The sequence below is a fragment of the Larimichthys crocea genome, chromosome XXIII (genome assembly GCF_000972845.2).
Source record: "Larimichthys crocea isolate SSNF chromosome XXIII, L_crocea_2.0, whole genome shotgun sequence".
In the NCBI taxonomy this organism is placed as follows: Eukaryota; Metazoa; Chordata; class Actinopteri; family Sciaenidae; genus Larimichthys; species Larimichthys crocea.
Window position 1 is genome coordinate 2,483,892 of NC_040033.1, and position 22,183 is coordinate 2,506,074.

The 22,183-nt window shown below is 39.8% G+C and overlaps 1 protein-coding gene across 1 annotated transcript; it reads left to right on the top strand.

The window, feature by feature from the left end:
- Positions 1–5,264: 5,264 nt before the first annotated feature.
- LOC113744510 (uncharacterized) lies at positions 5,265–22,183 on the top strand. The gene is made up of 9 exons (XM_027274403.1): positions 5,265–5,453; positions 5,543–5,651; positions 5,786–5,860; positions 5,963–6,058; positions 12,791–12,888; positions 12,995–13,103; positions 13,323–13,394; positions 13,493–13,750; positions 21,893–22,183. Exons 1-8 carry the CDS (start codon positions 5,375–5,377, stop codon positions 13,674–13,676), a joined length of 822 nt encoding a protein of 273 aa, XP_027130204.1. The 5' UTR covers positions 5,265–5,374; the 3' UTR covers positions 13,677–13,750; positions 21,893–22,183.

Sequence of the window (22,183 nt, forward strand, 5' to 3'; positions counted from 1 at the left end):
AGATGATATTGAAAGTTTAGTTGAAATGCCTTGGTGCAGTTGACTGTGTATTAATCACTGACAACACACCCGAAAAGGACGTTTAGTCAGCAGATCTTGGCGCCATAGTGGCTGCTCATACTGACTATCCAGTTCCTCTTCAAATACACCAAATACAACAGAACTTTAAAGCACCTTGAAGTGTATTAGTGAGTTGTGTGGTTTAAATAAGTTAAAACATCAGCATGTCTCTTCTCTTTTAGACTCTTAGACTAGGGTTGTAGCAATATACCGGTTTCATGGTCTACTTACTTTTAAAAGAACCACTTTTAAACCAGTTTGATGCTACGCTGATGTGCAATCAGGTGAAGTATGTACGGCTCTATGACACAAAGTTACACGCCACCAACTATTTCACTGATTTTGGTAAAACTGGATCATACAGAGTTTCCTGATGGACAGTGAAGTAAACTGCTGGGTCGGGCTGCACGCACTGTGAGCTTAGAGCACCAGAGTGTTAGTGTTTGTACCACAGGCGTTTGGGACCACCAGGAAGAAGAAGAGGAGGTTTTGGGCTCAGGGTGCAGGCAGATGGAGACTGGAGTGGAGCTGATGTCGTGCCAGAACCAGAGCTGAGCAAGTGAGAAAACTGGTCTTAGCATCAGCCCTACTCTTAAGTTTTGTTTTCACATAAAAAGCTTGGCCGAAGACGCTTTTACTTTTAGATTTTACGAGAACACAATAAACTGAAAGTCTGCTCAGAGTGGAAGGTTCTGCTTTTACTCTGATGCAGTTCTCAGTCATTTCCTGTCTTCTTTTTATTTCTATTGAGTAAGCTGCACGTTTCCTTGTTCTTGATGTCAGAGTTTTGGGTTGCTGGTTTTGTTTTCAGAGGTGCGCAAGAAGATCTGGATGTTTGTATTCGCTGCTCTGCTGTCACAGTTTTAAAAGTGTCATTTAAAAAAGCTGCATGTTCAAACAAAATCACAGCACGTGTATTTTCTTGTTCTGTTTTGTTGTTTTAGCTTTAATCCCATTTTACTTGCACTACATAATAAACCAGCAAACAACATGACTAAATTCATTACCTGCAACCACTGCAAATTAACTTTTGGCTGTACAATTATATACTGTATTTATACTCTAGTCTTTCTGTTCCTGAGGTTTTTCCCTTTCTACCACAGACTCCTACTTACAAAGCCATCATGCTTGCCAGACTTACTTAAAATATTGAGAATTTTAACACCCAAGTGTGGTGAGGAGGTGGGTGGCTGCATTGTGGTGGCTTCGAAAGAGTGACAATAACAAAACAATAGTAATGGCAATTCTGAGATTTCTTTCACATGCATACATTAAATATGTTGGAAAATAGTTGCTGAAAACACGTGAAAGGACTTTGAATGATATATCACTGAAATGTGGAGTTAGAGGTTCAAACAGGTTTTTCACCAGTTTTCAGTCCAGGATTTTTGGCTCGATGACACACTGAGGCCACCCCAGTCCAGGATTTTTGGCTCGATGACACACTGAGGCCACCCTGAGCATAGAGATAGAGATGAATGAGTGTTATATATTATATTGCCTTGTTGGGAGACTAATGGAAAATGCCTTAAACTGTAGCTACATTGAGCATTTATGGACATAAAGTAGTTGTGTCACTGTTTGGTGGGCATATTAACAAGTAAGAGAGGACATCTTCTTCATAACTAAGGGGGCATCATGCCATGACAAGTGTATTGATAGAGCTTCCAGTTTCCTTATACAAGCTTCAATAAACCTTCCAGCAGAAGAAATCTCTCTCCTCACTGACTGAATAAAATTCTCCACAAACAAAGGACACAGTGAAGGACAGGGCTGTACAGTATCCTGTTGAAGGTCATGGGACTATGTTGTGACATGTCTGTGTCACTGGGCTGGAGCAATCACCAAAAACGATTGCCAAAGTCTCCATGACATTAATGTCACAATCTTACAACTGTTTAGATGAAAGATTAAGAAGCTCAAAGAAGCTTCATTGTCTTGAAATGATGCAGATCTACACTAAACATTGATCAGTTTGCATTACGTTTTCTGATTGGCTCATAATACTTTAATTAATGTACTGATAAAAGACATCATAGCATGAGGGTGTCCTTCGGCCTGTGAGGGACACCCCCATAGTCAAGTAACTTAATTTTCCAAACGAAACCCTGTGATGAAAGTGCTTCCGCTTGGTCAGTGTTGGTCACTTCGTGGAAATCCCCGTCATTCAGCGGGTCTTTCATTCAGACGAAGAGAGGGGCGGGCAAAACGAAGATGTAGGGAAGATCACAAACCGGACGTATCACTTCTGTTTTTTGTGGCCTTAAGTGTCCGATCTCTCCAGAGGTCTGTCAGTTCATCGAGCTCTCTGGAGAGGAAGAGACAAGAAAGACCAACCAAGAGGTTATTTTATCCAGCATTTATCTATTTAATCATCATCCTCTCTTGAAAATGGTTAACTGTGGAACCCTGTTGAAGAGCGCGCTGGTCGCCATCGTCCTGGTGGTTGCGGTTGAGTCTGGACCAACAGGTAAGATCAAGCTTTAGATAAACAAATTACAGTTTATAGATGAGATTTACATTTTTTTAAAACTCTTGTCTGTTTCTTGTATCTTTTTGTCTTAGATGAGAAGCTGGCAGAATGCTGCGAGACAGTCAGCAACATCGAGATAACCGAACCAATCACAGGATACATGATCCAGAAACGTAACGCTCAGTGTGTCCGAGCTGTCATGTAAGTAAGACAAGCAATGCTTGATGTTCATAATTTGGCACCTCTAAGTCTATACCAAGTCAGATCAGCTTGTATTTTTAAGAGAAACAGTCTGGAAAGTACTAATGTTCCTTTTTTTTATCATTCCTGCAGCTTTCAGACGGCAACAGGTCTTTACTGCAGTCAGCTGACGGCTCCCTGGGTCCGCGCCAAGATTGTTGCGTTTGAGTAAGTTCAACAGTTGATCTGCTCAAATGCTCATTTGATCTTTTTCTCATTTATTTTTCAAACTCATGGTCTCATATATTTTTGTCTTTTATTATCTTTCTCACAGGAAGGAAAAAGCTCAGAACGCTTCTTCGTCTGTGGCTCCCTCGTCTCCCGTCTCCCTCCTCTCCATCATCACATCCACTGCCTCTCCTTCTTCTTCCTCTAAGTGATGAGTCGGCCTGCGGCTTCTCCACCTCCAACCAATGAGGAGAAAAAGAAGAAGAAAAAGAAGAAGTTCAAACCAAAGCTCGACCAAATAGCACTTAGTATTTAGTTTCTTTCAATGCCTTTTTGATGATATTATTTATTAGTTTAATTTAATTGCCCAGTTCAGACAGAAGTATAAATGTATTTATTACCAAGTGTATTTATGAATGTTTACAAGTTACTGTATACAAGCTTATGAACAAATTTCTATGCTATGCATCTTAAAGTCAACTTGAAATTGATATTTATTTGTTTGAACTCAAGAAGTTGTGCAACTATGAAAACATTGATTGGAAATAAATGCTGGACAAGAAATAACTGTCTGTTTGCTGTGTTCTGTTCATGATACATATGGTAAAGAAATCAGGTAGCAGAAAATTTCACTTGTTGTCCCACAAACTCTGTACTTACTTGTTGGAGACGTCAGTAGAGTCTTGATTAGAGGCTGTAGCACACACTGAACACATCATACAGACAAAATAAGTACTCAAAGTACAGTAGTTTTCATCCACAAAATTTAACTGAATATCCAAAAAATACATAATATATAAGGAAAATGTGAACATGAGTCGGTTCATCGACACATGAAATTGGTGGCACTGTAAGGAGTTTTCTATTCTAGCATACCACATATGAGGGTTACACGCATAACGCAAGCATTTGTCTTGAGTTACTGTAGGGAGAGTTACAAGGGTCTGTAAACGCAATGAAAACAACTGGCTACAGCATTTTATTGATATTAGAAAATGTATTTTTTTACTTTTGAATGCTTCAGTACAAAGGATGTATTGAATATATACATGATATAAGTGTACACATACAAATCATAAATCAAATCAGAGCTAAATTTGGCTGAATTATGAAAAGTATGAGTGGCAACATGAAGAACCGTTTTGGAGCCGAAAGAGCCGGCTCTTTTTAAGGAGCTGAGTCAAATGATCCGACTCACTAAAAAGAACTGAACTTCCCATCACTACAGCGGACTATGTTGTGACATGTCTGTGTCACTGGGCTGGAGCAATTACCACGACTGTAGTAAGTCCTGCCTAACATGATTACCAAAGTCTCCATGACATTAATGTCACAATTTCACAACTGTTTCATCTTGAAAAGATGTTTTAGATGAAAGATTTAGAAGCTCAAAGAAGCTTCATTGACTTGAAAAGATGCAGATCTACACTAAACATTGATCAGCAGTGTTGTGGGTAAAAACAGTACTCTAGAGTACTCTAGATACTTTTTTCGTGTAACGTAATGCATTAGTTTTGTGCGTTAAGCAATCGGTAACTTCGTATTCTATTCGACTATTTGTCATGTGCCTGTGTGCCAGTGAGCGATTTTATTGTTTGTGTTATTCGGCCTGTTATCATTTTTGTTTGGCGTAGAGGCAGCTCTTAAAATCTCTGTTAGATCGCTGACTGGTCGTTTATTTCTAAATGGATCTGAATCTGCTACCTGTTTACCTCAGATTGTGTTAAATGCACTTTCATAACTGCATTCGGGTTAAAAAAAAATTCAGGAGTTACCTAATCTTGTTTGGTGCTCATACAGTATATAGGCTACCTGGGCTGGGTATATATGAGTACCAAACAAGATTAGCAAACTCCTGAATTCTGATCATATGTTCTGACTGATCAAAAAAAAAGTTAACGCATTACTTTTATTCATAGGTGACACTGTAACGTAACAGATTACTTTTAATTGATGGTAACGTTGTAACCTAATTAACTACTTTTCAAAGTAACTATACAAAACACTGTTGATCAGTTTGCATTAAGTTTTCTGATTGGCTCATAATACTTTAATAAATGTACTGATAAAAGACATCATAGCATGAGGGTGTCCTTTGACCTGTGAGGGACACCCCCATAGTTAAGTAACTTAATTTTCCAAACGAAACCCTGTGATGAAAGTGCTTCCGCTTGGTCAGTGTTGGTCACTTCGTGGAAATCCCCGTCATTCAGCGGGTCTTTCATTCAGACGAAGAGAGGGGCGGGCGAAGCAAAGATGTAGGGAAGATCACAAACCGGACGTATCACTTCTGTTTTTTGTGGCCTTAAGTGTCCGATCTCTCCAGAGGTCTGTCAGTTAATCGAGCTCTCTGGAGAGGAAGAGACAAGAAAGACCAACCAAGAGGTTATTTTATCCAGCATTTATCTATTTAATCATCATCCTCTCTTGAAAATGGTTAACTGTGGAACCCTGTTGAAGAGCGTGCTGGTCGCCATCATCCTGGTGGTTGCGGTTGAGTCTGGACCAACAGGTAAGATTAAGCTTTAGATAAACAAATTACAGTTAATAGATGATATTTACATTTTTTAAAACTCTGTTTCTTGTATCTTTTTGTCTTAGATGAGAAGCTGGCAGAATGCTGCGAGACAGTCAGCAACGTCGAGATAACCGAACCAATCACAGGATACATGATCCAGAAACGTAACGCTCAGTGTGTCCGAGCTGTCATGTAAGTAAGATAAGCAATGCTTGATGTTCATAATTTGGCACCTCTAAGTCTATACCAAGTCAGATCAGCTTGTATTTTTAAAAGAAACAGTCTGGAAAGTACTAATGTTGCTTTTTTTTTAATCATTCCTGCAGCTTTCAGACAGCAACAGGTCTTTACTGCAGTCAGCTGACAGCTCCCTGGGTCCGCACCAAGATTGTTGCGTTTGAGTGAGTTTAACAGTTGATCTGCTCAAATGCTTATTTGATCTTTTCCTAATTTATTTCAAACATGGTCTCATATATTTTTGTCTTTTATTATCTTTCTCACAGGAAGGCAAAAAAAGTCGCTTCGTCTGTGGCTCCCTCGTCTTCTGTCTCCCTCCTCTCCATCATCACATCCACTGCCTCTCCTTCTTCTTCCTCTAAGTGATGAGTCGGCCTGCGGCTTCTCCACCTCCAACCAATGAGGAGAAGAAAAAGAAGAAGTTCAAACTAAAGCTCAAAATAGCACTTAGTATTTAGTTTCTTTCAATGCCTTTATGGTGAAGTTATTTATTAGTTTAATTTAATCGCCCAGTTCAGACAGAAGTATAAATGTATTTATTACCAAGTGTATTTATGAATGTTTACAAGTTACTGTATACAACCTTATGAACTTATAGAATTTCTATGCTATGCATCTTAAAGTCAACTTGAAATTGATATTTATTTGTTTGAACTCAAGAAGTTGTGCAACTATGAAAACATTGGTTGGAAATAAATGCTGGACAAGAAATAACTGTCTATTTGCTGTGTTCTGTCCGTGATACATATGGTAAAGAAATCAGGTAGCGGGAAATTTCACTTGTTGTCCCACAAACACATCAGTAGAGTCTTGATTAGAGGCTTTAGCACACACTGAACACAACATACAAACAAAATAAGTACTCAAAGTACAGTAGTTTTCATCTACAAATGACTTTTTTCTGATACAAAAACAAGATTCATCCATATAAGGATCAAACATGAAACATGCCACGTGGCAACTGTGGTTAGTGGTTGGAATATTAAATCAAACACACTGATGGAAAGTTAACAAGTTCATCTTCACACATGCAAATGCAAAGGTGTCACGCAATTTTTTGTCTTTCGTTTTCCATTTTGGTTTTCCTCAGAAAATAGCCGGGTTCAAAGGAGTAGTCAATTCAAGAAGCAACCCTCTGTGAGCACTTATTTTTACCTCAGAGTCAATAACAAAGTCGAGGTGTTGTCATTGACAAGTCTATCTGTGTCTGTTGTCAATTTTTAATACAAGTTAAAGTTCTTCGTTGTCATATGTGCAATTACAATGAAGATTAGAGCTCCATTCAACAATACTAGTAAGTGGGACGAAATCTAATTAGAATCCAGAATATAGGAATGTAAAATAAAATACAATACTGTGGTAACCAGGTGGGCAATAGTAAAATATATGACAGGTTGGTGATAGGTATGCAAATAAATATATATATCATGATAAACAAACATTTATTCATGTATAAACAGATTGTAAACGGTAGGTAACCTAGTAAGTAAGCAGTAGAATTTGTATGTGCAGTACTAGTAAGTGTACTTTATGGCAGTAGTATGAAGCACTTAACTTTGGTTAACCCCCATAAATTTTTTTCCCCCTACTCAATCACAAACAGCTCTATCCCAAAAATAGAAAGAAATTACAAAAACCAAATGTCTGATTCAAACATCAGAAAGAAAAATCAGTTGTTTAGTTTATAAGTGGAAAAGTGACCATGACCCATCGGTCCTCCCTGCCGACTCTTCATTGAACTACCCCCCCCCCAGAAAATAATCTCCATCTCCAGCAATTAGAGCCGGTTAAATCCCACATTATTACAGGAAACAACTGTATTGTAAGTACTGTCTTTGGCAACTTATATGCACGATTTATCCACATAAGTTGTGCCGATTTATCCACATAAGTCGTGCCGATTTATGTGGATAAATCGGCACGACTTGGTTAGTTCTGTCTACCGACTCTTCGGTGAACTTCCCCCTGGAAAAACAGCCTTCATCTCTGGCAGTGAGAGCCCGGTTAGTCCTGCTGTTTGAATGAAAATTTGAGCAACCCACATTGTTACAACAAACAGCATTATTGTAGGTAATATCTATGGCAACTTATATGAAGAGGATCTTCAAATTTCAGAGGAAATTTCTGCCGACTGACTCTTTGGTGAACTTCCCCCCCCAAAAAATAGCCTCCGTCTCCGGCAGTGAGAGCTGGTTAAGTCGTGCTGTTTACTGAGGGTGACGATGTGATGCGAGCAAATCGCTTGAACGCACAATGTCTCTTTCCACTGTGCGTGGCGGGGTCGACAGAGTAAAGTGACATCCATGTTTTAACATGTTGAGTAAAGTCTCATGGTGGCGAGTTTGTGAGGGGTGGCCACATAGGGAGTAGGCCTACAGGAGAGGACTGAGGGGAACCGGTGTTGAGAGTCAGGGTGGATCCCAGATCTCTGAGCTTTAATATAATATATATAATATAATAAATAAAAGACATTGTGGTGTGAGCATGACCTCTGGCCTGTGAGGGATTCCTAACACCCCCGCAATAAAATGATCAGTGAAAACCAAAACTAATTTTCCAAAGGAATAAAATGATCAGTGAAAACCAAAACTAATTTTCCAAAGGAATCTGATGAAAGTGTTTCCTTTTGGTCACTCTGTGGAAAGTCCCGTACATCATTAATCCAGTGAAGAGAGGGGAGGGCGAACCGAAAACGAAGAACGATGACTAATCACTTCTGCTTTTTGAGGCCTTAAGTATCCGACGTGTCCAGACGTTTGTCAGTTCATCGAGCTCTCTGGAGAGGAAGGGACCAACAGAGATTATTCTGTCCAGTATTTTTCTATTTAACCTCATATTTATCATCCTCTTTTGAAAATGGTTAACTGTGGAACCCTGTTGAAGAGCGCGCTGGTCGCCCTCGTCCTGGTGGCTGCGGTTGTGTCTGGACAAACAAGTAAGAATAATAAGATTGTACAGATTTCCTGTCCGCCTGTGGGACTAAAATTATTGTTCTATTTCTTTTAATTAACTTTTATTTCAATGCATTTTTAGATGAGAAGCTGTCAGACTGCTGTATGACAGTCAGCAAGTGGAAGCCGGCCGAACCCATCATAGGATACACGGTCCAGATAGCTCAGGCTCCGTGTGTCCGAGCTGTCATGTAAGTAAGAATAAGCAATGTTTGATGGTCACAGTTTGTCAACTCTAAAACAGAAATACAGTCCAGAAAAGTGTTGAAGTCAGCCCCTGCCAACATTTTGCTTTATTTTTTTCTTTTCCAAATGTTAAATGCTTTTGATTTGTACATCAAGTCAGATCAGCTTGAACTGTTGAGAGAAAGAGTCTGGAAAGTACTAATAATGCATTTGTTTGTTGTTCCCGCAGCTTTAAGACAGAAGAAGGTGAATACTGCACTTACGTGAAGGCTCCCTGGGTTCTCAGCACGATTAAGGAATTGTAAGTAAATTAAACAGTTGATCTGCTCAAAGGCTCATTTGGTCTTTTTCTCATTTATTTCAAAAGTCTCATAAATTTTTATTGTCTTTCTCACAGGAACGCGAAAGCTCAGATCGCTGCTTCGACTGCGACTCCCACGTCTCCAGTCTCCCTCCTCTCCATCATCACATCCACTGCCTCTCCTCCTTCACCCTCCACCTCCGGCCAATGAGAAGAAGAAGAAGTACAAACTAATGCCCAGAATAGCACTCGAAGAGGATAACTGAGTTACTTCATGATGAATATTTAGTTTCTTTCAATGCCTTTATGACGATATTATTTATTAGTTTAATTTAATTGACCGGTTCAGACAGAAGTATACATTTATTTATTACCAAGTCTATTTATATATGTGTACAAGTTACTGTATACAACTTTTATGAACAAAGTTTTTATTCAACTGGAGAAAGTTTTGAGATATTTATTTGTTTGAACTCAAGAAGTTGTGCAACTATGAAAAAATTGGTTGGAAATAAATTCTAAATATGAATCTACATCCAGTGTTTATCTGTTTGACTGTTTGGTGCTTGGGATGGGGGTCTTTCTGAATTATTATCTATTTCTATACTCTGACAGTACGCCTCGCTTTCACATGAGGCCACTTAGAGCAGGTATGAATACTTTTAAAGTTGCAACAAGCAAAAATTTAAGTTTTAATTGAGTTTAAAACATTCAAGAACAGGACATGAAGAAAAAACAGTTCTGACATGACATGTCATTGTGTCTCAGAGACCAACTATCTTTGGCCTGTCCTGTGCTGTAGTCCCATGAAGCGATAGTACAGCTCAGACCGCGCCCCACTAGTTTTTAGTGGTCTAAGAAATAATCAAAATAAAATTTCATGACAGGAAACATTGTTGCACCAATCTCCCTCTTGAAAACTACAACCACAACACACCTTCTGAAGTCAAGTTTCTCTTAATTACATTGTTAACTCCTCATAAAACATGGTAACTTATGGTAACTTCCATCGATTTTTAAAATGGTTCCCCACGTCTTTCGGTAAAGGAGCAGACTCACGTGACTTTTACCAGCGTCACAGGTCTCTAACGGATCCTACTCCAACCCTAACGTTTTTTGCACTGTATGACGTGCGTGTTATTTTGAAATAAATGTCATAAGTTCTGTAAGAAATGCAGTGTCTGTTAATTTGGATATAAATGTTCTACATATATATATATATTTATTTACCCTAGGCAGGTGAGTGACTTCGATTTGCAGCCTAAAACTGAAACTTTTTTTAAAAAGTCAAAAAAAACAATAAATGTCTTTTTAGATCCACCAATAACACTCCAGGGTTGACATTTTAAAATTCCAAGTATTTCAATGAGTTGAGCTTAACTTGAAGAAACGTAGAACCGGCATGTGATGAAGTTTTTCCACAACGATCTACCCGTTCATCCGAACTTTACACCAGAGAAGGGCTGCACTGCTCTACTTTGTCACACGCCAAACAAAAGAAGAAGCGGAAGAAGACGTTTCGTCATTTTCCTGTTGCCTTCAAGTTTCAGTGTGCGTGATAAACTTTTCAGAACCTTGTTTGAAAAAAAAAAAAATGTTTCCAGGTTTATGTACAGTAGTGTTGGCATAGCGTGGAACTCCCTACATGGCAGCAGAAGTGACTCACAGAAAGATGCCGAGACGATTAGCTTGACACAGCTTTAATTAGTGAGGTTATTAAGGTTTTTTAGAATAAACCGTATCATATAAAAATGCTGAAATTACTCATCCGCAGTCGTAATTCTGATTCGGACGATGACTCCGCTCGCTTGGAATGATTACTCACCGATGACAGTGAAATATATTCAACCCTGAAGACCGTAGAGTATGTATTAATGAGTGTTTGACTAAATATAGTAAACGACAGTCTTTACTGCCTCCTCTGCGTGGGATAGTTTGACTCTTCTCTCTACTCTCTATTCAGTATATTCTCTAACAGAGATCACAAGCACACTGTATGCGGCGTAACCCCTAAAATACACTGTATGCGGAACGGCTCCGCCACGGCGATGAAGCCGATACGTTTCAATGTTAGTCAATGTGTCAGCTCACACAGTGTCCGGTCCCGCTGTGTCACGGCTCCGCAACACATACGCAGAGCTTCTATTTTTCACGGCGCATAAGGAAATCGGCTACAAAATACAAAATAAAACCCTGGTTTATTCTCAAAATAAAATACTCCGTGTTCACCGCGGATCGAGTTTCATTACAAGAACACATCACGATGGGCCGGGCCGACCTGAAGTCAACAGGTCAGAGGTTTTTCAGGCGTCTTTTCACCCCGTCGACACCATGGATGAGGAGAAGTTGATTCTGGAGGTCCAAAATCAACCTGTCATTGATGACACCTCACGTCCTTTTTATAAGGACACCAGAAAAAAGATGCGGCGTGGAATGCCATCGCAGGAGTCAAAGAGACTACAGCCGGCAATATCGCGCGATGATGCGTGGATTCGATGCTCGGTGTCCGGCGGAGCCGCACCGGAGCCGTTCTGCATGCAGTGTATTAACTGTTGCATGTTGAAGCACAGAGGATCATGCTGTGACATGTCCATGTGTCACTGGGCTGAGAACATAACGGCCACGCACTGTAATAAAATCATTACCGAATAAGTCTTCACGATATAAATATCACAACAGTGACTTCCTCATAATGAGAATAGTTTCACAGTTTTTTTTTTTCTTGAAGTGAAACAGATGAACAGTGACGAGTTTGTGCTATTTGTTCTGACTGATTCATATTTTTTCACATTAAAACTGTAATAAATGTACTGATACTCAACCCCTCATGACATTCTGATCGAGGTTTCTGCCTCTTAAAGGAAGTTTTATTATGTTTTATGATACATTATTTTATTGTGTTTGTTTAATTGTATTTTTTTTTTATCCTGCCTCCAGTGTTTCCTCACTGTCTTAGACATGTTTGTCCATCTATTCATACATTTTAATCCCTCCATCTATTTTCTGTAACATTTATTTAACCAAAACCCCTCTTTTGCTGCTGTGGCAAGTGAATTTCCACCGCTGTGGGATAAAAAAAGTATAATCTAATCTAATCTTAATTTAATTTGTCTGGTGTTTCCTCACTGCCGTAGACATCATGTTTTGTTTATCCATTTATAGACTTTAATGTGTTAATTTGATTGAATTAAAATGTTATTCTGCCTCTGGCTTTTCCTCACTGCAGAATGATAAGATATCATTTCCCCAGTGTGTGTTTTTGTTTATAATATATTACTGTTACATTTTATTTGTATGGGAAATGCTCTACAAATAAAGTCTGATTGATTTTTCCTTGCCATTGTTCACTCACTACGATCTGAACCTGCTCCTATTCTGAACGAACAATCAGAAAAAAAGCATGACGTAATATTTTCCAAACAAAACTCCGTGATGAAAGTGTTTCCTGTTGGTCACCTCATGGAAACCCCTGCTAATCAGCAGGTCATTCGTTTTAAAATGTAGGACGGAAGATGACTAACCAGGGCGACCACTTCTGCTTTTTGAGGCCTTAAGTATCCGATGTGTCCAGACGTTTGTCAGTTCATCGAGCTCTCTGAAGAGGAAGGGACCAACTGAGATTATTCTGTCCAGTATTTTTCTATTTAACCTCATATTTATCATCCTCTTTTGAAAATGGTTAACTGTGGAACCCTGTTGAAGAGCGCGCTGGTCGCCCTCGTCCTGGTGGTTGCGGTTGTGTCTGGACAAACAGGTAAGATTAATAAGATTGTACAGATTACTTGTCCTCCTTTGAGACTAAAAGTATTGTTCCATTTTGTTTGATGAACTCTAACTCTTAACTCTCAATGCATTTTCAGATGAGAAGCTGTCAGAATGCTGTAAGACAGTCAGCAAGTGGAAGCCGACCGAACCCATCATAGGATACACGGTCCAGTTACCTCACGCTCCGTGTGTCCGAGCTGTCATGTAAGTTAAAGATTAAAAAATGCTCCTGCTTTTAATGAATTTATAACTCTGCTTATTCTTTGTAAACGGACATAAACACTCTGAGCAAAGTCAGCCTCTGCCTCTTTTCCAAATGTTAAATGCTTTTGATTTGTTCTACACTAAGTCAGATCAGCTTGAATTGTTGAGAGGAAGAGTCTGGAAAGTACTAATGATGCATGTGTTTGTTTGTTCCCGCAGCTTTAAGACAGAAAAACGTAAATACTGCACTTACGTGAAGGCTCCCTGGGTTCTCAGCACGATTAAGGAATTGTAAGTAAATTAAACGGTTGATCTGCTCAAAGGCTCATTTGTTCTTTTTCTCATTTATTTCAAAAGTCTCATAAATCTTTTTATTCTCTTTCTCACAGGAATGCGAAAGCTCAGATCGCTGCTTCGACTGTGGCTCCCACGTCTCCAGTCTCCCTCCTCTCCATCATCACCTCCACTGCCTCTCCTCCTTCACCCTCCACTCCTGCTCCCTCCTCCTCCTCCTCCTTCTCCTCCTCCTCTCCTCCTCCCTTCTCCGCCACATCCGAGATGCCTCAGGAGTAGGTCTGCATCCTCTCCACCTCCGGCCAATGAAAGCATCGACAAGAAGTTAACACTGAAGCAGACTAATGTTTGAAATAGCACTATGTATAGAACTTTATGTGGAGTATTTAGTTTCTTATCTCAAATTATTCAGAGAATAATTTATAGTGAAGTTATTTATTAGTTTAATTTAATTGACCAGTGCTGATAGAAGTATTCATGTATTTATTACAAAGTGTATTTATGAATATTTAAAGGTTATTGTACATTACTTTATGGTCGTATGCATCTTAAAGTTCTACATTTTGGAAATGAAAGATATTTATTTATTTGAATCTGTGCAGCTGTAACAACATTGGTCTGAAATAAATGTTGCACGCCATCCCTCGTTTATCGCGTATGTTCTTTCTGACGCACAAAAGCAAGAAGTCGTCGGCTATGACCAGCGCCGGTCCTGGCCACATTTGCGCCCTGGGCGAACCCCCCCCCCTATGACCATGCGGTACGTTCATTTTTTATCATCACACAATCTTCACACATCATTTTCCTTTTTGGGTTTTCTGTTCACACTCACGCTCACGCAAGCTTTCCTCCCCCAAAAATTCACACGCATGAATTTTATTGCACGCAATAACTGTATTTATGAAGGTTTGCATGTTCCTACATGTGCCCTACTCTGCTGTCGTGTCAGGTCAAACATGCCGTGTGGTAGCTGTGGTGCTTTAACTGGAATTAAAGTTAATCCACAAACAGGTCGACGTACGTGGGAGGAAAAAATAAAAAAGCATCTTTTCTTTTTTTATCATCACACCATCTTGTCATTAATTTGGTTATGGTTTTCTGTTCACGCCCACACCGGTGTAGCTTTCCTTCAACAGAAGTTCACACACACAAACAGGCGCAAAGTCGAAGCCAAATGAGGAAGCAGACTACTGTCACCTCCAGCTGTCTGTGAGCATTTACTCTGCGCAATGTGCATCGAAACGTCAGCGTTGACCCTCAATTATAAAATTGCACGAATGCTTATAGAAGTTTGGAGGCTTAAAAGCATCAGTATGCTTCAAGTAAAGTGCACGACTCGAGCAGTATCTGTGCCAGATGATCGCTGCAGTCAGTGCCCTGCTTTGCTCGTGTCTTGTCAAACTAAAGAGGAAGTCGATTTTCAGTTTCCCTTACTCCTGTGGTGTTGCAGTGTGAGTGATAAGACACAAAGATATGTGTACAGTCGTGTGGACGTTGCATAGGACTCCCTGTATGGCAGTAGAATCAAAAGAAGGCGGTAACGAAACAAACAGCCGAAAAAGAAAAAGAACAGCGAGCACAGAGATGTTTTATGAAATCATCCAGGTATTAGTACATGGCCAAATCAGTACTGTACAAGTACAAGTCATGTCAGACAAAAGAGGTGCTACTGTTTCAGGTTTTAACATGTGTGGCGTGTGGACGTCGTCCTATACAGCGATGAGGCACTTCCCCGAAAGCTCAGTAAGCAGTGAGTCAGTGATTTCAAAGTCCAGATGTGTGGGTTAGGACACTTTCAAGGCCTTTGAAAGGCCCTTGAAATTCTGCCAGTTGTTACTGGGATATTTTAGCAGGGTTAGCTCAGAATTAAAACCTTTGGAGAGGGAGGTTACTGAACATTGAACATGATACATCCCAGTGCAGTTAGGACTTACAAATAAACTCCTTATTATTAGGAGACGCTGTTTTTTTTGGAAGATTTTCACCAAAAATGAAACTTTGTTTTACAAGAAATCAAAGGAAGTCTGCTTTTCCAATGACACTGGCTTCGGAAAGTTCAGACCAGAGAAAACAATGCAGGATGGATAGATAGATAGATTGATAGATTGATTGATTGATACTTTTATTCTCATTTCTGACGAATGATTTTCCTTTCGTGCTGCGTGGGGGCTCAGAAAAAAACAACAACACAGGAAAGAAACGGTGAGCAAGTCTTGAGCAACTTGAAGTTCCCGATATCAGGTGGGATGACTGACTTCTTACAAACATATCACCCTCTGCTTGCTTTGTCTCCACCCCTCAGCCTCCGTTTTTTATCAGCTTCATCCCACACACATACTCATGCATTACATCCAGCTATGGGTGTTTCTACATTTCTTTCTAATAAACGCTGACATCAGTTTGTTGAGTCACAGCCAAAGCGTTTGGCGGATCAGAAATGCCTGAGATACTTATGATAAAAACAAAATATAACACTCAGAACTGTGTGCAAAAAAAGAAACAAGTTATCCAATTTGAGTTTCTTGGACTTTTACAAAAGAGTGTTGTATTACAATATAGAATATAGAAATCTATGCCAGGCTTATTAAAGCAGAAGTAAACAATAACACAGCCAATGGAAAAACACTGCTTCTGTGTAGCGTGTCCATATGCTCTAAACAGGATGGATTTCCCCATGACATCAACATTAACCTGTAGGATGAGTAACGCCTATCTGACATGTGTTCCTTAGTCATGAACGGTTCTCTGGTGGTTGTGAAAAGATCAGATAAGTGATCCGAGTCATTTTCAACCCAGCAGAAAGCGATAATGCAACAATTTAGACGCAAGCTGCCTTTAAAAACCAACAAAGACACTTATTTCTTATCTCTCATCTGATTATGTCCATAAGTTAAAGCATCATTGTAACCGAGCACATTCACCAGTGCTTTACGGCACTAAGTCACACTCCACCAAGTTAAACTGGATCATATTTTTATCAACTATGATTTACAGAGTTTCCTAATTGGACAGTGAAGTAAACTGCTGCCAACTGTAGCTGCTGTTAGCTCACGTGAAACTTAGGGAGTGTTAGTGTTTGTACCACAGGAGTTTGGGACCTGGAGCTGGTGTTGTGCCAGAACCGGAGCTGGGCAAGCGGGCCATGTAACCGGGTTCAGCAGCCTCTATGGACACTATGATAGAAGTGAAAAGGGCGGAGAGGACGTCGGTGGAGGAATCATGGACTGACTTTTAGTGTTTGGTGAGAGCTTGGTGAAATAAAAGCCTGAAAGACAGACGCCGAGCTGGGCTGACTGCTGTTGGACTAGTCAGTAATTGACTCGTTTTTGAACATAAGTAATGTCATCAGAGCAAATACATTCCATGATGGATTCATTTCTGGGGGAGATGACTACTTGCAGATAGTGGAGATGGTTGTGGTCTTCATAACAAACCCAGCCCCACCTGCCCCCTTCATTACCCAGGACCTCAAGTTAACATGCAAGTGTATCATCAATGTAAGCGAGTCCATCTTCACCTCCTCCATCACCAGGTACCACAGACTGTAGCGTATCATTCGCGGTGCCGAGGAGGTGATCGCACCTGGACTCCTCCAGGAAACCGCCGAGGTCCATCAGGATCATCAGTTTCTTCCCATCTACAACCAGCATACAGACACCACCCAAGCTTACACACCTCTCAAATGTTCTTTATACTTCACTCTGTGAATTTTGCACATTCCTGCACAACTGCAGAGCTCATTCATCTAAATAACTACTGGACATTTTGTCTTTTCTATTGTCATTATTTAACCTGTCACAGAAATGAACAACATCCTCAGAAATGGAAAACATCCGCTGTCTAAATCATCATCATGACAATGCAAAACAGCAATGACCACAATGTGCTTCTCTTTTCTTTTCTTTTTTTTTGGTCTTCACACTTTGGGTTTGCCTGTGTGTACTTTAGAAGTGTGTGTGTGTTTGTGTGTGCGTGTGCGCAAGCAAACATGTGTCATGATGTTTCTCAGAAAGATGTTGGTGGTTTGAAGTCGCACACATACGACTAAAAAGATTCTCTGATGAGGGGCGGAGGTGTGATATTACCACCACCATACATGGCGTACACACGTACTAAAAAAATATACAGTTGCACGTCATCATGCCTTCAAACATTCAAACCCACCGGTAGATAAATACTCTGCGCTCGCAAATAAAAGTCCAAACGTCTGTCAGCTCATTCAGTCTCAGCCTGATCAGTCCATCGGTCAAAATGTCCACGAGGATCCTGTCCATCACTCTCCTGCTCTTAGTGTGTTCTCTGTCCTTTGCAGTAGGTAGCAGTAAGTACCAACTAATTACCACATTACACTGTGCCAGATATCAAAATATCGTTTTCTTCTGAAAATACTACACAGCTTATGTTTCCTATTTTACTGTCTTCCTGTTTCGAATTGCACAGCCTTGATGTAGCGAGTCTTTCATCTCGGTCTCGGCCTAGTTTCATGTTGCTCTGCATGAACTCTCTGTGTTATCTCCAGGGACATTAGTGTAATTAGTGTCAAGTGTAGTTTGTAGTCTTTTGGGATTTGTTGTTGTTTGTTTTCTTAATTTTAATCTCTGAGAAATTCTGAAATAATCATCAACAACAGGCTTATTTCAAATTTTCAAATATGTCAAATTTGCTTTTGCACACTCAGCTTAAAAACAATTAATACTTTAGATCTTTAGCATTCATTTCATTTAGTTTTAATAATAGTTGAAGTCTAAGCTGTGGTACAGTAGAATTGACTCGGCAGCTCTCTCTCTTACCACAAACTTTTACCTCAGACGCTTCCTGCTGTCTGACTTTGAGCTTTTATCTGACATTTTCATCAGACTCTCGCCTTCGAAATGTGTCAAATTTATTTTATTATCGTAGTTTTAGACAGTCAGACAACAGCCCTGCAAAGTTTCTGACGCGATAACATTTTATGATACCATCAGATAAACTATTTTCATATCCAGGACATATTGCGTAGTTACATTTTGGAAGAAGGGTAAAGGCTTAATTTGTGCAAGTTGAGGTATCAGTTAGAGTTTATTTAACGGACAGGAGTCCCCATGAATCAACCAACGAACCATAAAGTATTCGGGCTTGATCAATAATTAATATTAGTTAAATAGAGGAGTTAATGGATAAAGTGATATGTTTCATTTTACTGATTTAGTGGTAACAACTCAAGCCAGCTGTTACACTTATTCGCGCTCTTCCTCCAGACTGATTTCAGGTGAATTCAACAGGTTTTATTGGCATAAAATAATATAAAATAACATCAAATAACATAAAATAACATATATGCATGTTCTAGTAGTATCTAATATCTGATAGTAGCAGCGTAAAGTAATACACACATAATGACATAACCACGTAGATTTGTTTGAACTCACTATATTTGAACGTTTTTATCAAAATAACGTCTAAAGTCTAAATCTGACCTTTAATGGCTGGTTTACTCTGTAATACATACATGGATATACAGCGGTTAACGTATTTATTACAATAATTATAACATATATTTATTAGATCACCACCCAGTGTTAAAGTTTATGTCACCGCTGCTCTAAATTAAGAGCATTGGTAACTACTAAAATCATTTATGTTTCTGTAATGGTTAATGCAGCAGTATGTAGAAGCTCTTTAACCAAACTGATAGTTTTAATGCTAATATATGATTATTATTATTATTATCTATGACTTTTCAAATTCACTTGTTTACAAAAAAACTGAAAAAATAGTAAAGCACATTATTATTTCTTGATTAAATGCCAAATATAATTATTTACATGTATTCCTGAACAGAAGAATCAGCTTTAGTGGTTTCTGCCCAGTGAGGTGGCTCAAATTTGGGAATAAAAAGGTGAATTCAGTTTGAAAGTCCTCATTAAAGTCCACATTAAAGCACTTCATGACGCTGGATGGTCTCTGACAGGTGGTCTAATGCGTTTGTTCAGCACTGTAGATACTTACGGGCAAAATGTCTAACAACATTTGTCACAGCCCGACTCAAAGAATGTGACAAGGAGGGAGACAACGTGAAGTGGTAGCCAAGAACAACAGATTTATTTACACAGACATACATCAGGAACACGTGTAGCGTGTAAAGCATGTATGGGTGAGTGCACAAAAAGAAGGCAACAAAGAAACACATGCTGTTTTCATGCCAGACCGGCCTCCGGGTGCAGCTCATTTAGCTGATGACTGGCCTGCAAAACCACCACAAGGTGAGCAACAGGGACACCTAGTGGACAGGTGGAGGAGGAGGAGGAAACCCAGCTGGAGCAGTTTCACCAAAATTAGTGAAAAAGTTTTTTGTGAATATATATGTTCCGTCAGTCTCTCATGTCATTTCCTCTCTGTCGTTTTTAGGACGCTTCCCCACCAGGTGGGTTGGACCGTGCTGCGTTAAACTCAGCACTGGTATTATCAGCGATGATGTGACTGGGGACACATATCATGAATCACCTCACAAGCGTCCCTGTGTCGATGCTATAATGTAAGTTTATACGTGTTGAACAGCAGACAGACATACACACATGCAATCCCTCATTCATTGATACACATTTATCTTTTTCTTTTGTTTGTTTTCTTTCAGTTTTACCACCCGACGCGGAGATGCCTGCGTTGATCCCAATTTGGAATGGGTGAAGGAACGTAAGTTTCACCAACACACACACACACACACACACACACACACACACACACACACACACACACACACACACACACACACACACACACACACACACACACAGTATAAACACAGAAAAACTCATGGTTTTTTTGTCTGTCTGTCTTTCTTTGCTCTCTAGTCACCGCCAACATGACGAAGGTGTGAAACATCGCCGCCTCTCTGAGCAAACTGCTGCTGCTGTTTGAAAACCTCCGACATACACACACACACACGTAACATGTACACACATATATTCTGCTGAAATAATCTCTGAGTGAACATACATCAACGCTTGCTACTGAGCCCAAACATATATATATACTGCATGCTTAAAGTGTAATATCAAGCAATAAATATATTTTGTACTTCAAATGGGAAAGTGTGTTTTTCATTTCTGTCATGTCAAGTTGGTCATTCTCTTATATCAAACCTAACCTTTGAAATGAACTGCTATCTTCATGAAGAAGTAAACTGGAATACAGAAGAAGAGAGAGAGAGAGAGAGAGAGAGAGAGAAGAGTCCATAGAGGCTGCTGAGCCTGGTTGCCCAGCTCCTGTTCTGGCACGACACCGGCTGTGCTCCCCGTCAGCATTCGCCTGCACACTGGGTCTGAAAACCTCCTCTTCTTCTTCCTGTTGATCCAAAATGCCTTCGGTACAAACACTACTACCACAAACACACTTCTGCAGTGGAAAACCCCTGCTAATCAGCAGGTCATTCGTTTTAAAATGTAGGACGGAAGATGACTAACCAGGGCGACCACTCTGCTTTTTGAGGCCTAAGTATCCGATGGTGTCCAGACTTTGTCAGTTTCATCGAGCTCTCTGAAGAGGAAGGGACCAACTGAGATTATTCTGCCAGTATTTTTCTATTAACCTCATATTATCATCCTCTTTTGAAAATGGTTAACTGTGGAACCCTGTTGAAGAGCGCGGGTCGCCCTCGTCTTGTGGTTGCGGTTGTGTCTGGACAAACAGGTAAGATAATAAGATTGTACAGATACTTGTCCTCCTTGAGACAAAAGTATTGTTCCTTTTTTGTTTGATGAACTCTAACTCTTAACTCCTCATGCATTTTCAGATGAGAAGCTGTCAGAATGCTGTAAGACAGTCAGCAAGTGGAAGCCGACCAACCCATCATAGGATACACGGTCCAGTTCCTCACGCTCCGTGTGTCCGAGCTGTCATGTAGTTAAAGATAAAAAAGCTCCTGCTTTTAATGAATTTATAACTCTGCTTATTCTTGTAAACGGACATAACACTCTGAGCAAAGTCAGCCTCTGCCTCTTCCAATGTTAAATGCTTTTGATTTGTACATCAAGTCATACAGCTTGAATTGTTTGAGGAAGAGTCTGGAAAGTACTATGATGCATGTGTTTGTTTGTTCCGCAGCTTAAGACAGAAAAACGTAAATACTGCACTTACGGAAGGCTCCCTGGGTTCTCAGCACGATTAAGGAATTGTAAGTAAATTAAACGGTTGATCTGCTCAAAGGCTATTTGTTTCTTTCTCATTTATTTCAAAAGTCTCATAAATCTTTTTATTCTCTTTCTCACAGGAATGCGAAAGCTCAGATCGCGCTTCGACTGTGGCCCACGTCTCCAGTCTCTCCTCCCATCATCATCCATCACGCCTCTCCTCCTTCACCTCCATTCTCCTGCTCCCTCCCTCCTCCTCTCCTCCCTCTCCTCCTCCTCTCCCTCTCTCCGCCACATCCGAGATGCCTCAGGAGTAGGTCTCATCTCCCCACTCGGCCAATGAAAGCATCGACAAGAAGTTAACACTGAAGCAGACTAATGTTTGAGATAGCACTTAACATAATTGTGTTAAATATAACTTTAGGGGAGTATTTAGTTTCTTATCTCAATTATTCAGAGAATAATTATAGTGAAGTTATTTATTAGTTTAATTTATTGACCAGTGCTGATAGAAGTATTCATGTATTTATTACAAGTGTATTTATGAATATTTAAAGGTTATGTACATTACTTTATGGTCATATGCATCTTAAGTTCTACATTTGGAAATGAAAGATATTTATTTATTTGAATCTGTGCAGCTGTAACAACATTGGTCTGAAATAAATGTTGCACGCC

Excerpts from the sequence above, each read along its gene's own strand:
- LOC113744510 (XM_027274403.1), top strand. The coding sequence starts at position 5,375 with ATGGTTAACTGTGGAACCCTGTTGAAGAGCGTGCTGGTCGCCATCATC. Across the intron at positions 12,889-12,994 it reads GGTTGTGTCTGGACAAACAG|ATGAGAAGCTGTCAGAATGC; the intron begins GTAAGATTAATA and ends ATGCATTTTCAG. Across the intron at positions 13,104-13,322 it reads CCGTGTGTCCGAGCTGTCAT|CTTTAAGACAGAAAAACGTA; the intron begins GTAAGTTAAAGA and ends TTGTTCCCGCAG.